The sequence below is a fragment of the Neomonachus schauinslandi genome, chromosome 4 (genome assembly GCF_002201575.2).
Source record: "Neomonachus schauinslandi chromosome 4, ASM220157v2, whole genome shotgun sequence".
In the NCBI taxonomy this organism is placed as follows: Eukaryota; Metazoa; Chordata; class Mammalia; order Carnivora; family Phocidae; genus Neomonachus; species Neomonachus schauinslandi.
Window position 1 is genome coordinate 51746883 of NC_058406.1, and position 14683 is coordinate 51761565.

At 40.4% G+C, this 14683-nt stretch overlaps 1 protein-coding gene across 1 annotated transcript in view; it reads left to right on the forward strand.

Annotated features, from left to right (window-relative positions):
* The window catches only part of CACHD1 (cache domain containing 1), a 204421-nt gene that overhangs the window by 67467 nt on the left and 122271 nt on the right, over positions 1–14683 (forward strand). Inside the window, exon 2 of the mRNA XM_021679998.2 lies at positions 14312–14374. Within this exon, the coding sequence (XP_021535673.2) occupies positions 14312–14374 (63 nt within the window). The remainder of the gene's footprint in view (positions 1–14311; positions 14375–14683) is intronic.

The following is a 14683-nucleotide window of genomic DNA, read 5'->3' on the forward strand; positions in this document are numbered from 1 at the left end:
TTAAATGGTTTTTAGTGCATTTCCAGAGTTGTGCAACCAACAGCATAATCTAATTTTAGAACATTTTTACCATCCCCCAAAGAAATAACTATTAGCAGTCCCTGCCCAAGGTAGATATTGTAGCACCCTTTTTTAGAGCTGGGGAAATTGAGACTCTGGACATTTGAAGCACATGCCTCCAACCCCACAGTACATGGTGGAGCTGAGGGCCAGAGTCTGACAGCCTTGCTTCCAGAACCCATACTCTTTCCACTATACCATGCTCCCTTCCAGGAATTCAAGCCAAATTAAATATTTACTTGGGGAGAATAATTTGATGTTCTGGTTTTGTCCCTGTTCAGTAGTTTTAGATAACATATTTTTCCTTCCCGTCCCAGCTGGCATTTTGGGGTAAATAAATAGGGTTTAGTTTTTAGTTACGTATGAAGTACAGTCAGATTTTTAAAATTACATGAGAAATCAGCATGTTAAAAATGTCAGAGTAGGGGGGCGCCTGGGTGGCTCAGTCGGTTAAGCAACTGCCTTTGGCTCAGGTCATGATCCTGGAGTCCCGGGATCGAGTCCCACATCGGGCTCCCTGCTCGGCAGGGAGTCTGCTTCTCCCTCTGACCCTCCCCCTCTCATGCTCTCTGTCTCTCATTCTCTCTGTCTTAAATAAATAAATAAAATCTTTAAAAAAAAAAAATGTCAGAGTGGGAAACAAAACTAGAAGAAGCCAGCGTTTGGTCCTATCCCTCGTTGGTGTCCTATCACATACCTTCTTTGAGACTTAGATTCCTCTTCTGTCAAAGTGAGTTGTACCAAATCTTTTATTTATTCATTAAGCACTTATTGGACATCTATTGGCGATTATGCTGGATATTCAGGGAAAATGGTAACCATTTTCCTACCAGCTATGCTTAATTGGGCAAAAACAATATGCCAGACACTGTCCCATTTAATTCTAACAGCAAATCAAGTAGATGCTGATTATCACTCTGTCCTGTCTCTGCAGGGTTGGAGGTATGTTGCTTAAATTTCCATGAGGAAGGTTTAAATAACTCGTACCGGTCACGCAGCTGAGATAGTTGAGGTCTGGAGGATTCCACAGCCCAGATCTTACCCCCCACGTTCCTCTCCAGGTGAGCAGTTGGCTTTAACCCCCTGTGAGGTCACTACCAGTGTTTATAAACAAATACCTGCAGTTACAATGTGAAAGTAAATATTCAGTGATGGCAATAAAGGGGGTTTAATCATTTGGCCTCCTAGTTAGGGCTGGATGAGCCCATGGATTCTGTTGAAGGTAGAGCCAATTAGTGTATTTCCTCCCCTCTAGCAACCCCTCTCTGCTTAGTAGGTGCGGGTTGGAGTTTTAGGACTACTTACCTCCCCCAGTTCTTTGCATTGCCCTGCAGGATGGAAGGAACCCTGTCTATAGAGCAATCCTGCAGTACTAGATTGGGAGGGGCCAGCACCTGTGCAACCTTTTCCAACTTCAGTTGACTCCTTTGACCTCCTTGGCATATGTGTTCAAAGCCTTGGGCTCAGGTGAATTGGAGATTTGGGGTATGTTTCCCACTAGGTGGTACCATCAGTAATCAAGGGGAAAAGTCATTTTCACAAGGACCCAACTTGCATGTAGATTTCTAAATCAACTTGGGGAAACCAGTAGGTTGAGACTGAGAGCCAACTTTGTAAAGGCACCGGGAGCTCATGTAGAAGCCATTTTCTGGAAATCTAGAGTGTTTTTAGATCCATCTTGTTAGCTCAGAAGGCTTCTGAAAAGCTGACGTGGAAGAGTTTCTGGCGTTGGGATAGGGACATGGGTAATCTCAAATGATTCCTTATTCCTGGGAATAATTCTTTTTGGAGGATTTTTAAAAGTTACATTTATTGAGCTCTTATTGTATGCAAGGAACGAATGCTGTACATGCATCGAACCACACAAAAACCCTACAAGGTAGCTGTTTTGATCACCTCCATTTTACAACTTAGAATATGGAGGCAAATTAACCTTTCCAAGACCACCTGGTTGGTAACAGGATTTTTTAATTCCCCTTTCACATTCCTATTTTTTTTTTTTAGCCCTAAAATTTGAAGAACATTTCTAGCCAGCATTTATTTACTCATTAAAATTATATTGTGAATCTGAGCCCGGAGAGCCATCATTCATCAAAACGTTAGTTAATAATTATTGAGAATCCTGGCATGTGGTGTGGGAGCCATCGCGGGCGAGGGTTGTTACCATGGTATTCGATATGCGTGACAGGCACCCTGGCTGGGAGAGCCTGAAGAACGATACAGGCAGGAGGACCTGGGAGACATTTATGTAATCATATTAGCATTATTCTGAAAAGGCTAACTGCTTTGATTCATGTCTTAAACATCCACATTTAAATTCGCCATTCTCAAAATTGGTTTTCTCCATTTAAATTTTCATCTTAAAATCCTTTGACTCCTTGGCCCCTCATCCTGTAGCAAGTTTCAGAGATAGGTTTTATAATTTTTTTTAACAATTCAACTCAGATTTCATCAGCAAATATAATTTTCTTGAAACCTCTATGCTTATGGCAGACATACCTAGCATTAGTGGCTTCTCAATTTGGTATTAAAATTCTAACACGAGAGTAGAATGGAAATTTTAGGATCACTGAGTTTTCTGTAATCTGTTTTTCATTTTCTAGGTGAGGGACACTAGGCCTGCGGAGGCTCAGTGACCCCACCAGGCCAGAGAACTAGTTTGTGCAGAGCTGTAGTTTGCTATCCTTCATTCAGGTTTTGTGCTGTTTTGATGTACCGTTACTGTGCTTCATGATTGTACTAAAAAAGCATCTCTTTGAGAGATTGTACCAGAATTGCATTTGTGAAAATCATCTCTACTTGGATGTGGTACAAATGAACATTTCATGTGAAAAACAGCCACAACGACCTCCACGGTAGTGTATTTTGAAATGTCGAAAAACCAGTCTTCCTCTCTGAATGCAACTCTGTGGCCTTGCTTTAAACCCCAGCAGTTGTTTTTCATTAAGTTATTTTTAAATTATTTTTTTGCACAAGTATTTTTCAGTCTCCTTCCATAATATTACTCTGTGTAAGTGCTATTGGGATTTGCACAATTGAATAAAACAGTCCCTCGGAGGATTTCCTAACTCTACGGAGGAGATAAGACACATGGGAAACTTCAGTTCAGGGTCCTTTGAGTGTCATGCTAGATGATCCAGTTCATTTGGCTCTTAGAGCTGTCACAGACCCTTGGGATGGGAACTGGTTTTTAAATGGCCTGGATTTTTTTTTTTTTTTTTTCCTTTGTGAGAAGTTAGTAAAGTGGGTGCCTAGTTCTGAGCATGTGGAATATAAACATTCTTAAATCACCGATTTCATCATGTCACTTCCCAGCTAAAAATCCTTTTAACAGCTCTTTATTTCTTGGCAAATATACATTTATTCATTTACTCATTCAAAAAATATTTACTAAGTGCCTACCATATGCATAAAATCCAACTTCTCTTGCTGGCTTGAAAAACCTCCACAGTCTAGCTCCATCATTCCTATTCCATTCAGTTCAGCTTCATTTGCGGAAGTTTCCCTTATGAAACTGTCTTTGTATCACAATGACTGATTTCAGAAGCCCTCTTTAGAATATGAGCTTTTCCAGGAAAGAAGCAATAGCTTTATCTTTGAACACCCCTTTTCCAAGTTTACGGGGCCAGTGCGTAATGAGCCCTTCAGAAGGGTTTTCTTGAAGCCAAAGGACCTAGAATGTAGGGTCCACATGGGCAGGGATTTTGTCTGTTAAGCTCCTTCTTGTATCTCTAGCATGTAGAACAGTGCCTGGCCCTAAGTATTTAGTACTTAGGGCTAGACCTTGCCTGTGAACACTCTGAAATGTTCTCGCTCAAGGTCAAATCCCATCTCTTTGGAGTTTGTCCCTCCTTCACCCCCCCCCCCCCCCCCCCCCACCACCCCGGGCCTGTGCCAAACATACTAAGTTCAAACCAAGTCTGTGTTGCATTGTTGACTACTCTTTTTTTTATTTTTAACTTCTCCTTCCAGCCAGACCGTGATCTCCTTGAGAATATGGGGCCATATTTTACGTGGTTTCTGACTCCTTCAGAAAGGACATGATTGATTGCCTGAGTTATTAATTAAACATCATTGCTTAGGTCTGGAAGGTTAAACATTGCAGGGTTTCTAGTTCCCTTTGTCTTTAACGGATGGATTCCTAAAGACCTGAGCATTTGACTAGGTTTGTGCACACACAGAACACTTGAATATTGAGGGCTTATACCCTTAAAGTGCTGCCCGCTCCCAAGAATAAATGCACAGCCATTAAATAACTCCTGCTTTTTTTCTTTTAAGGTGAAACAAAAAAGCCTTAATGGAGATCTAGGAGGTGGAGAGAGAAGGAATTAGGAGTTAAGAGAGTGGAAGTAGGGGAGTGGAAATTTGGCACCATCTGCAAAGTGTTTGGGCCACTCAACTTTCCATTTCTGAGAGGTTGCCATGTGCATTGTCATGAATATTACTTATAATCAAGTTACATTGGCTAAAGGCTGAATCCTTCCAACATGTGGAACTGATTTACTTGACTTTTTTCCTCTTACTCTCTTTGAAAGCCAAAGCAACAACAACAACAACAACAAAAATCCAGTAACCCTTCAGAAGTTTTATTGCATTTAGGGGGAAGTGTTTCCGTCTTGTTTTGCCTGTCTTTGTTCTCTGGGTTCATATTTACTCACCCGCTCTTCTGGTTTTGAATGCTGCAACAGGAAATCAAGTGATCAAGATGAGGAATTTTGCTTGCTGAGATTATTGCTTTAGATTTTCCCTGCTAAATCAGACTACAGGCTGTTCCTTTCTCCCTGTAATTTCTTTTGAGGGATAGAGTGGACCAAAACAGGCAGCTCTTTGTAAAGGTGACACTTGTCACTGACTTGTGACTCTCCCACATGCTTTCTTACTATTCAGAGCTCATGTTGGTTTGAAGGGTGTTAAGTCAAATGGCATCAGACTAAGGAATTCATAATTTGAGTTGTTTTGCAAACTTGAAGTATGCAGGCCACCGTGTGTGTGTGCGTGTGTGTGTGTGTGTGTGTGTGTGTGTGTACACTTAGAGCGCAAGGAAGTCAGGGGAGGAAAAAACAGGGATGTGGGGGGAAAGCTTTGTTAAAAAATGTTCCCCCTTCTCTCAATTTATTATCTTCAAAAGAAAGGATACCTTTCTCCTTTTTTTGTTAGCTGGTTGAGTGACCAGCCAAAATACTGACTTGAATGATTTAATGCCCAGATTAATGGATATGCAAATGCTTATTTATGCTCACTAGGTATAATACACTGTGCTAAGAAATTGTGGCATGGACCAATTATCAAAAATTTACAACAAAGTTAGAACCTAGAAGCCAAATAGGGTGGAAGAGAATAAAGTAAAATGTAAATAGTAGTTGGTTTTTACTGAGTAGTCAGACAATAGATTTTTCCCCCTCTTCTTACTTTATGTATTTTCAAATTTTCTACAATGAACTATTTTTTAAATTGTCATATAGAGTCTTTGCTTCAGAAGTTGAGAGAAGGGATAGATTACCATTAGTTGGAAACTGTTCAGAATGAGCTAGAACTTCAGTTTTACACAGGTATTTTTGCTCTCCCCATACCTCTAGTTGTCATAGAATTAGTATCATTCAGAAAATAATCTTAATACTCTAACAATAATAGAGTAATAATAGAGTAACAAGATTGAATAACTGTCTTAGTGTGTGAAGTACATTCATAATGTTTTTAGTGCAGGCTATATAAAGTCCTTTTCATGTTTATGAGGTTAAGTGAGTTAATATATGTGAAGTACCTAGTGTCAGACAGTGAGCACTTTATAAACAACAGCTAGGGGCGCCTGGGTGGCTCAGTCGTTAAGCGTCTGCCTTTGGCTCAGGTCATGATCCCAGGGTGCTGGGATCGAGCCCTGCATCGGGCTCCCTGCTCGGCGGAGAGCCTGCTTCTCCCTCTACCACTCCTCCTGCTTGCGTTCTCCTTCTCTCATTGTCTCTCTCTCTCTGTCAAATAAATAAATAAAATCTTAAAAAAAAAAAAAAACAGCTGTTATCATTTTTTTATGTATACAACGTTAAAATGAGTCTCTTGGGTCAGGATATGTGTGCCTGGGGCACCATTTACCACAAGGTCATCTACTGTGTACTGATTTATTTGAAATTTCCAATCTAGGCCTCTTCCTCTGCCATGATTTTCAGTTCCTAAGCATTGCCCTTTGTCATGAAATGGCAATAGCCCTGTTTCTTCCAAGTCCGTATGGTATTCAAGATCTGATTTTTATAGTGAGGCTCAAGTGTAAGCCCTTGCATTTATTTTTCCCTCTGAAAGCTCTCAAAGTGGTGATCTTGTCTTTTGTAGAGTTGAGTTGTAACTGAATGTATGCCCGTTTTCATAAGTGTGGCGACTCTGAAAAGTGTCCTCCATTATAAAGGAAGTACATGCTCCATTTTGAGATGGGAGTGGGATGGGGAGGAAAGAAAATATATTCTAGATTCACTATTCACAGGGAAGCCGTGTTGCTATTTTGGGCACTTTCTAGATTTTGTATAAGTTTTCTCTATTTAGATGGTGTTTACCTAGAGGATGATACATAAACTTTAGGGTAAGGCAAATTTTACATCTAGACTTGGCCACTTACTAATGTTCAACTTTGGGCAAATTTAGTCTCTCAGAAGCTCAGTTTCCTTGTCTGTAAATGAGTATATAGTAACTACTATGAAGGGTTGTTGTGAATTTTAAATAATATGTTGTAAAGCACCTGAATATTCTGGGCCCTCGATAATATACAGTACCCTCCCTCCCCAACACACACACATGTAATTAGAACAATACTTGTATATTTAAATGCTGCTTTAAAAATATTAACAACAAAAATCATTGTAAACTAGTATTAACTGTACAAAATAGTGCATTGAATGAAGAGTAATTTAATCAGCACTTTGTTGCTGGGCATTTAGGTTATTTTTATTTTTTAAAGATTTTTTATTTATTTAATTAACAGAGAGAGACAGCGAGAGAGGGATCACAAGCAGGGGGAATGGGAGAAGGAGAAGCAGGCTTCCCGCTGAGCAAGGAGCCCGATATGGGGCTCGATCCCAGGACCCTGGGACCATGACCCGAGCCGAAGGTAGATGCTTAACGACTGAGCCACCCAGGCGCGCCCCATTAGGTTATTTTTTATTTTGCTTTTTGGTGGAAACCCTTTCAGTATTCTTGGTAAACTATTTTCTTGAGCCACCTGTCTCCAGAATGAGCGAATTGAGAGATTTGAGAAAATGACCAAGATTTGTAGCAACAGATTCCTGACCTTAGAATGCAGAATGATGAGCCTCCACAGAGAAGGTCATTTTTCTGCACCTTACATATGTTTAACATTTTGAGGCTAAATAGTCTGGTAAAAATCAGACGAGGTCTAATCTGGGCAGAAGGGATACCTTAAAAACCTAGTAAGATTATGCATGAGGGTATGCTTAGGGGAAAATAAAGTCATGCATATGTTTTCTTTTCTGAAACACTTAAGTTGCCATTAATTTCCCTGCCCAGAGATTGTTGGAGTTTGTTGTAACAACTGCACTTTCTCTTTTCATGGCTAATGTTGGTCAACTTCGTGAGATAACGGCGGTGATCTATATTTTCCTCCCCTTTGGCCACAATTCCTAGAATCCTAGGAAGAGATCCAGAGCTGAATGAAGCTATTAGTGAACTGTCAGCCAGATTGGCTTGCAACAGAGACCTGTAAACATCAAGAGAATAAGCCTTTGGATAAGAATTCAGTCCTGCATTTTCTTAGCAAAGATCAGGGAGGGGGACCAACAGAACGTCACTAGGCTTGTAGAGGTATTTATTTCTTCACTGTGCTGTTGTGCTATACAATTCATTTCAATATCTAAGATTTGGCAGAGCTGTTGGAGGCGTGAAGGTGGAACCCACTGTCTGGACTGTGACCATCTTATTAAACACTCATATAATTATTCATGTTCCAGCAAAGCAGGATTCTCTTGCCATCTGTTAAGTAGCCTCAATTAAATACATTTGGGAGGGAAGGAGATGGCAGGTAGGCAGAGGAGTGGGTGAAGTGGGGACAGGGAAGGACTAGGGTGCAGCCCTTAAGAGGTGGGGGGGGAAGTAGGCTACGCACCACATATGCACATGTGTACACACACACACACACACACACACAGCAGGATGTCCTTTTTCCCTCTCTTGCAGTAGAGGTAGGGGGGGCATTATATTCAGTTGTTAACATGATTCTTTAATTTCTAACTTCATGAGTCGAACCTCCTCTTTGGGGTAGGAGGAGGAAGGCAGTGTTTAGGAAAATAAAAGAACAGAATACGCAAAGAGGAGAGGGGATTAAATTGTGTCAGAAGTTGAGGGTATCCAAGCTGGATGAAACTCAGATACCGACACCTTTTTTTTTTCCTTGCTGATAATTCAGGTTAGTATCGTACCAGTGGATGGGAAGCTCAAGAACTGAGTAATGTTGCATACTTAGAATATGAGGGAACAATTACTATGTAGCCTCAGGGAAGGCTCAGGAGACCTTATCTGTGAATTGCTAGGTGACTCTCCAGTTGGTATAGTCGCAATTTCATCTGGATTACAGATTAGGTGTAACTTTTTGAGTATTTATAATAATCCAGTTAATAGATTCTTTTCCTTTTTAATGCATAAATAATTTTGAAAAGAGAGGAAACATTTTACCAGGGTGTATTTTAAGAGACTGCCGAGAATGTATGTTTAAAAGTAAACTTGAAGTATAACATACATACAGAAAAGTACACAGAGGTGTCTGATGAATTCTCGTTAAAAGTGAACACATCCTCGTAACCGGCACCCAGATCAAGCAATGGAATGTTGTACCATCCTAGAAGCCGCCTCATGCCCTGTTCTGTTCATTCTCTCACAAAAGGTAACCACTATCCTGACTTCTGACAGGATAGGTTAGTTTTGCCCGGTTTTGAATTTGCTGTAAATAGAATTATACACTTTACATTCTGTGTTTGTCTGCTTTCACTCAATATTGTTTGTGAGTATCATCATGTTGATGCATGTTGCAATTGTGTGTTCATTCCCATCGCTGAACATTTCATTGTGTGACTACACCACAATTTGTTCTTTTGCTGATAGGCATTTGGATATTTTCCAGGTTGGGGCTCTTAGGAGTATCAGTGCTGCAGTGAACATTCTTAGGCTCCTCTTTTGATAAATATATGAACACATTTCTGCTCAGTGTATACCAAAGATGGGAAATGCTGGGTCATAGGATATGCATCTAATTAAGTTTAGAAGATACTGCTAGTTTTCCAATGTGTGTGTATTAATGAGAGAAAGGTCATTTTTGTCCAGAGTACTCCATTCTCATGAGCATAAAAATAAGATATCTTGTTTTCTTTTGGTTGTGGAAGTAAATTCAATTGATAAAGAATTCAGTGAAATATTTTTACTTAAAATAATTTCTTAAAACTCCTCACCCATTTTAATGCTCTTTTCACTTTACCATAAAACATATTTTTACTTATAGTATTTAGGAATGAGAAAGAGTAATGGGTGGGGGTTGGGCGGTATCTTTGCCTTTACTTCCAGGGATTCATATACCATGGGAATTCCTTCAGACTCCCTCCAGGTTGTGCTCAAATTTTGAGAGTTCAAATTTCTGGAATTCCTTTTGTTCTCCAGGGAATTGGGATCACGGAAAGTGACAACTTGGAAATAGAGTGCAGAATGCCTGCCCCGCACAGCATACCCTAACCCTGTCACTGTGAGCACATCATCCAAGAGGACCGGGCAATCTGACCTTTTGGGATTGCTCACTATTTTCCTGTCTTAGGACAACTTTTTCATTTTCGTTGTTCAAGTCCCTCTAACAACCAAGAAACTCTTTACACTGAGGTCACCAAAATGTCAGCTAGGTATACCATTTGGAATGCCTGGCTCTCAAATTAAAAACACCTCCCTCCCACCCCCAGAACCCTGTATTCTGTTCCCTTCACAGCTTCACATAGCAGGAGAAAGTAATAAAAAATAAGACCTTTGTCTGGGACTCTGAATCACTCCAGACACTGGTGATATATATATTGACACCGGATACGTATATTGTTATGCCAGCATATTATATTTTGCTTAAAATATTAGGGAAAAAATCCCCAGTAGGCCTTTTTATGTAAATGTAGGTGTTGGGATTCCTAGATTATCCTGAACAAAAAGGTGATGTGAACACATTTAATAGCTTTGCTAAAATCAATGCTTGTTTTTAACTTAAGACCTGGGTTCAGAGCTCAGCACTTGAATTTTTTTTCTCTTTTCTTTCTTTCTTTTTTTTTTTTTTCTTTTTTTTTACCTATGATACATTTTCTAATGCTTGAACTGTCGCTTTCAGTCTGTGAAATTGGTTTCAGATCTTTGCCCTGCCTGCCCCATAGAGTTGCTGTGGGGATCAAATGTGATCATTTATGTGAAATTGTAAATTATAAAAGTACTAAGCCCAAGCCTTTGAGAGCTGGGCTTAGCAGGCCCTGCATTTTAAGCTAGGTGGTTACTGTCCATTGACCTAGAGCTTAGGGGAACTCGCTCTGTACCTTGAGATCTTGTGTGCACACACAAGCCTGAACTTTTAACCTTGTACCAGACAGGACTGGCTGACCTATTGAGTCGTGAGTTACTTGTCTAGATTCTCCCAGCCCCTAACAGCCTTCCCCTGCGTGGGGAAGGAGAGGGGCAAAAACTGTTTGGTGAGAGCCCCAAACTATGACCCTTGCAGGTGATTTCACTTTGTGGGGTGGTTAGAGGGCTGTAGAAAGTAGGTAGCCTACAGAGTCACTACTGTTCATATACAAAATTAAAAATTTTTTTTATCCACCCACATTCATTAAGTACAGAGAATATAAAAATGCTTATAGGCCATAAAAAGATCTGCATGAAAGTATTAGCAGTCATTATTCATAATTGTTAAAATAATAAATGAGTAAAACAGGGACTGAAACACAGCCTTGTGAACACCTCCCAACATCTATTCCTTATTACTAGTGAGGAATTCACTTTTATTTTAACCAAAAAAAAAAGACATTCTTAAGTTTGACCCTTGGTAGGTGTTGACTTGAGCAAGGTGGATCTGGTGTGCTTCCCAGGGCTGTTTCATGCATTGTTCCATCAGGCACCTTCCAGGATAGGCCAGATGATGTATCAACTGGAGGATAATTGTCAGAAATGAGAAACTGACTACACTCATCAAGGTCTGGAGATACTACATGAGTTATGTTAATTTTTAGTCAGTGTTCTAATTGGTACTGAGCAGGTTTTTTTTTTTAATTCCCAATTTCATTTTTTAAAAAAGATTTTATTTATTTATTAAGAGAGCGTGCACACAGGCAGCGGGGAGGAGCAGAGGGAGAGGGAGAAGCAGACTCCCCACTGAGCAGGGAGCCCAACATGGGGCTCCATCCCAGGACCCAGGATCCTGACCTGAGCCGAAGGCAGTCGCTTAACTGACTGAGCCACCCAGGCGCCTCCCTGAGCGGGTTTTGAATATCAAATAGTATAAAAATATGGAATATGGTCTGGGAAATAGATGGCAGTGACCCATAGTTAATAGACTATAACCCAAATGTTATAGTCTATTAAACTAAGATGCTCACCAGAAAACTGAGAACTTAAAATTGTAGGAATGGAGGTCTACAGGTTCCTAATTCGTTTTTCAAAATGGGATCTGTCCTAGGATTCAGAATCCTGATGCCCCTTAATGAAAAAACATTGCCAGTGAGATCTCGAACAGAACCCAATAATCAGATGCATTAACTAATATATCTGCATCAGAACTAATGAACATACACATTAAGTGGTTTAATAAAGGCTATAAGTACACATCAGTTGGAGTTAGGATTTATAGCCTAATAAATTCAGATCATGTCCTATTTTGCTAACAAATGTGTTACATGAAACTTTTGATTTTTAGAGCCTTTTGAATTTTGGAAAGACACGTAAGGGATTGTTGATCTGCATTATGTTTGGATATTAGTTCCTAACAGAAGTGGGGTTTTTTTGTTTTGTTTTGTTTTGTTGTTTTGTTTTGTTTTTAAATATGTCAGGCAGGCATATGGCAAATTCTTGTGAGACAATAGAGTTAGGAGCACCAGATCTGGAGTCCGCCTGGGTTCCAATTGCAGCCTTGCCAAGTGACTCTGGGTAAGATCATTAACTTCCCAGGGTAGGAGTTTTTCATCTTTGGAGCTGCAGCAATTTCCTTATAAAGATGGAATAGGATATGCATACAAAGGTCCAATATGTGCTTGGCATTAGACACTCAACAGATCTGCTTGTTTTCTCCTCTGTATAATGGAGATAGTAGTGCCTGTCACGAAGATGTTTTAGGAGACATTTTTAAATAAGTAAAAAAATATATGCTAAGAATAATGTCTGCCCATAGTAAGCATTCATTACACAGTAGCCAGTATCATTATTATTAGCACTATTTTTTTTTTTTAAAGATTTTATTTATTTGACAGAGAGAGACACAGTGAGAGAGGGAACACAAGCAGGGGGAGTGGGAGAGGGAGAAGCAGGCTTCCCGTGGAGCAGGGAGCCCGATGCGGGGCTCGATCCCAGGACCCTGGGATCATGACCTGAGCCGAAGGCAGACGCTCAACGACTGAGCCACCCAGGCGCCTCTATTAGCACTATTATTAAAAATATGTACCTTTCCTATCACAGTCATTTTTTTTTTTTAAGATTTATTTACTTGAGGGGGGGAGGGGCAAAGGGAGAAGGAGAAAGAAACTTAAGCAGACTGCGCTGAGCACGGAGCCGGACGCAGGGCTCAAGATCTCACGATGAGCCAAAACCAAGAGTCGGCCCGTTAACCAACTGCACCACCCAGGCGCCCCCCCCACAGAGTCTGTTTTAGAAAGGAAAGGGAAAGTTAACATCTGTTGGATGAATGAGTGGTGTATTGTAAAATTATGATAATTCATAATCAGAATTTTCCAGACTAATTCCATCCCATTCTGTCACAGTCCTTTCCCCCGCCCCCAGCACCTTATCTTTCCCCATTTGCACAGCACTTGGTAAACTTGGTGCTTGCCTTCCTCACCACAGCCCTGCAGGTGTGTTAGGCTGTTCTGGAAGCTGTCCCAGATGCTGATAAGCCCTTGGCAGTAGGATAGAAAGGGAAAAGGGAAGTTTTGGCTGACATCTCCAGGTCTGACTCCTTACTCATCGGGAGAGTTTCAGTGGTATCTTTAAAGTTTTAGGATAAATGATAGGGCCCCTGCTCTTTTTTTGTGTCTCTAACAGATAAGTATCTTAGATTCTAATTTCCTTAGTTTGTTATATATGAATCTCTTGTGATCAGTAATGGGTAGGGTTTGGTAAAGTCATAAGTCTGCAGGGATGTTTTAAATGCAGGCAATGTACAGAGGGGGTGGGTACTAGCTAGGCGGAGAGCAGTGGAAGAATGTGTGTGCTTGTGTGTCACAGTTTGGACTAATGTCTTGGCATGGCTGTCCCATTTCCTGACATGTAAGAACTGGATCTTAAGGCCGCACATATTTGGCAAGCCCTATTATGTTACCCTCCCAAGGGAGTGCTTGGGTAATGAAGGTGATAGATAATATTGGGTAGGTACTGGTGGGACCAGAGACATGAGAGAATATGGAAAGAATCCCTTTTAAAATATCTTTATTGTGGGCGCCTGGGTGGCTCAGTCATTAAGCGTCTGCCTTCGGCTCAGGTCATGATCCCAGGGTCCTGGGATCGAGTCCCACGTCGGGCTCCCTCCTCGGGGGGAAGCCTGCTTCTCCCTCTCCCACTCCCGCTGCTTGTGTTCCTGCTCTCGCTATCTCTGTCTCTGTCAAATAAATAAATAAAGTCTTTAAAAAAAAGGAAAAAAAATATCTTTATTGCATTAGATTTTAGTGTCTGTAAACAATTACAGCATTCAGGGAGTGCAGGATTTAAATGAGAAACACAACTTTGTCAGATTATACCACTTGGATAAAATGGCATGGGCTCCGGAAATCTATAATTAAATGTATTTTTGAAAATGAAAAATATAGTGGAACATCTGGTTTATTTCACTACGGAAGTGCCTGGGCATTTGCTTATTTAAGTGTGATTGACTTTGGCCGATATGTGGATTTCTCTGTGTAAAATAACAGTATTTTAATTAAATTTTTTCTGCTTGATTCTGTTTGTGTTGTAAATAAATTATTCACGCACGCACACACATGCTCATTAGAAAATGGCTGTCGTCTTTAGAAAATCTAATGTTTGTTCATTTTTCTTTTTGTTCCAGCGGATATTCAACTCCTTTGTTTACACTGAGAAAATCTCAAATGGAGAAAGTGAAGTACAGCAGGTAAGAGGTTATTTAGTACTTGACCTTCTCTTTGTCTTGCTTTTGGATACGGCCTCACTACTCTTTGCAGGCCATGTCCACGTGAGGTTTCCCACAGTTCGGTGTAGGATTTCATCTATGTCTTAAGCATAACGGTGACAACCTCAGACTTGAAATTCTTGCAGGCCATTGAAATAATGGTACTGGGGATGTTTTTTTGCTATTTGTGTTGTACGTTGGAAGTATGATTTGATTCCTTTTCGTTGTGAAGATTCCTGAACTGACCCAAATTTTGAAATATTAGAAATTATTTCATCTGATACCGAAAGT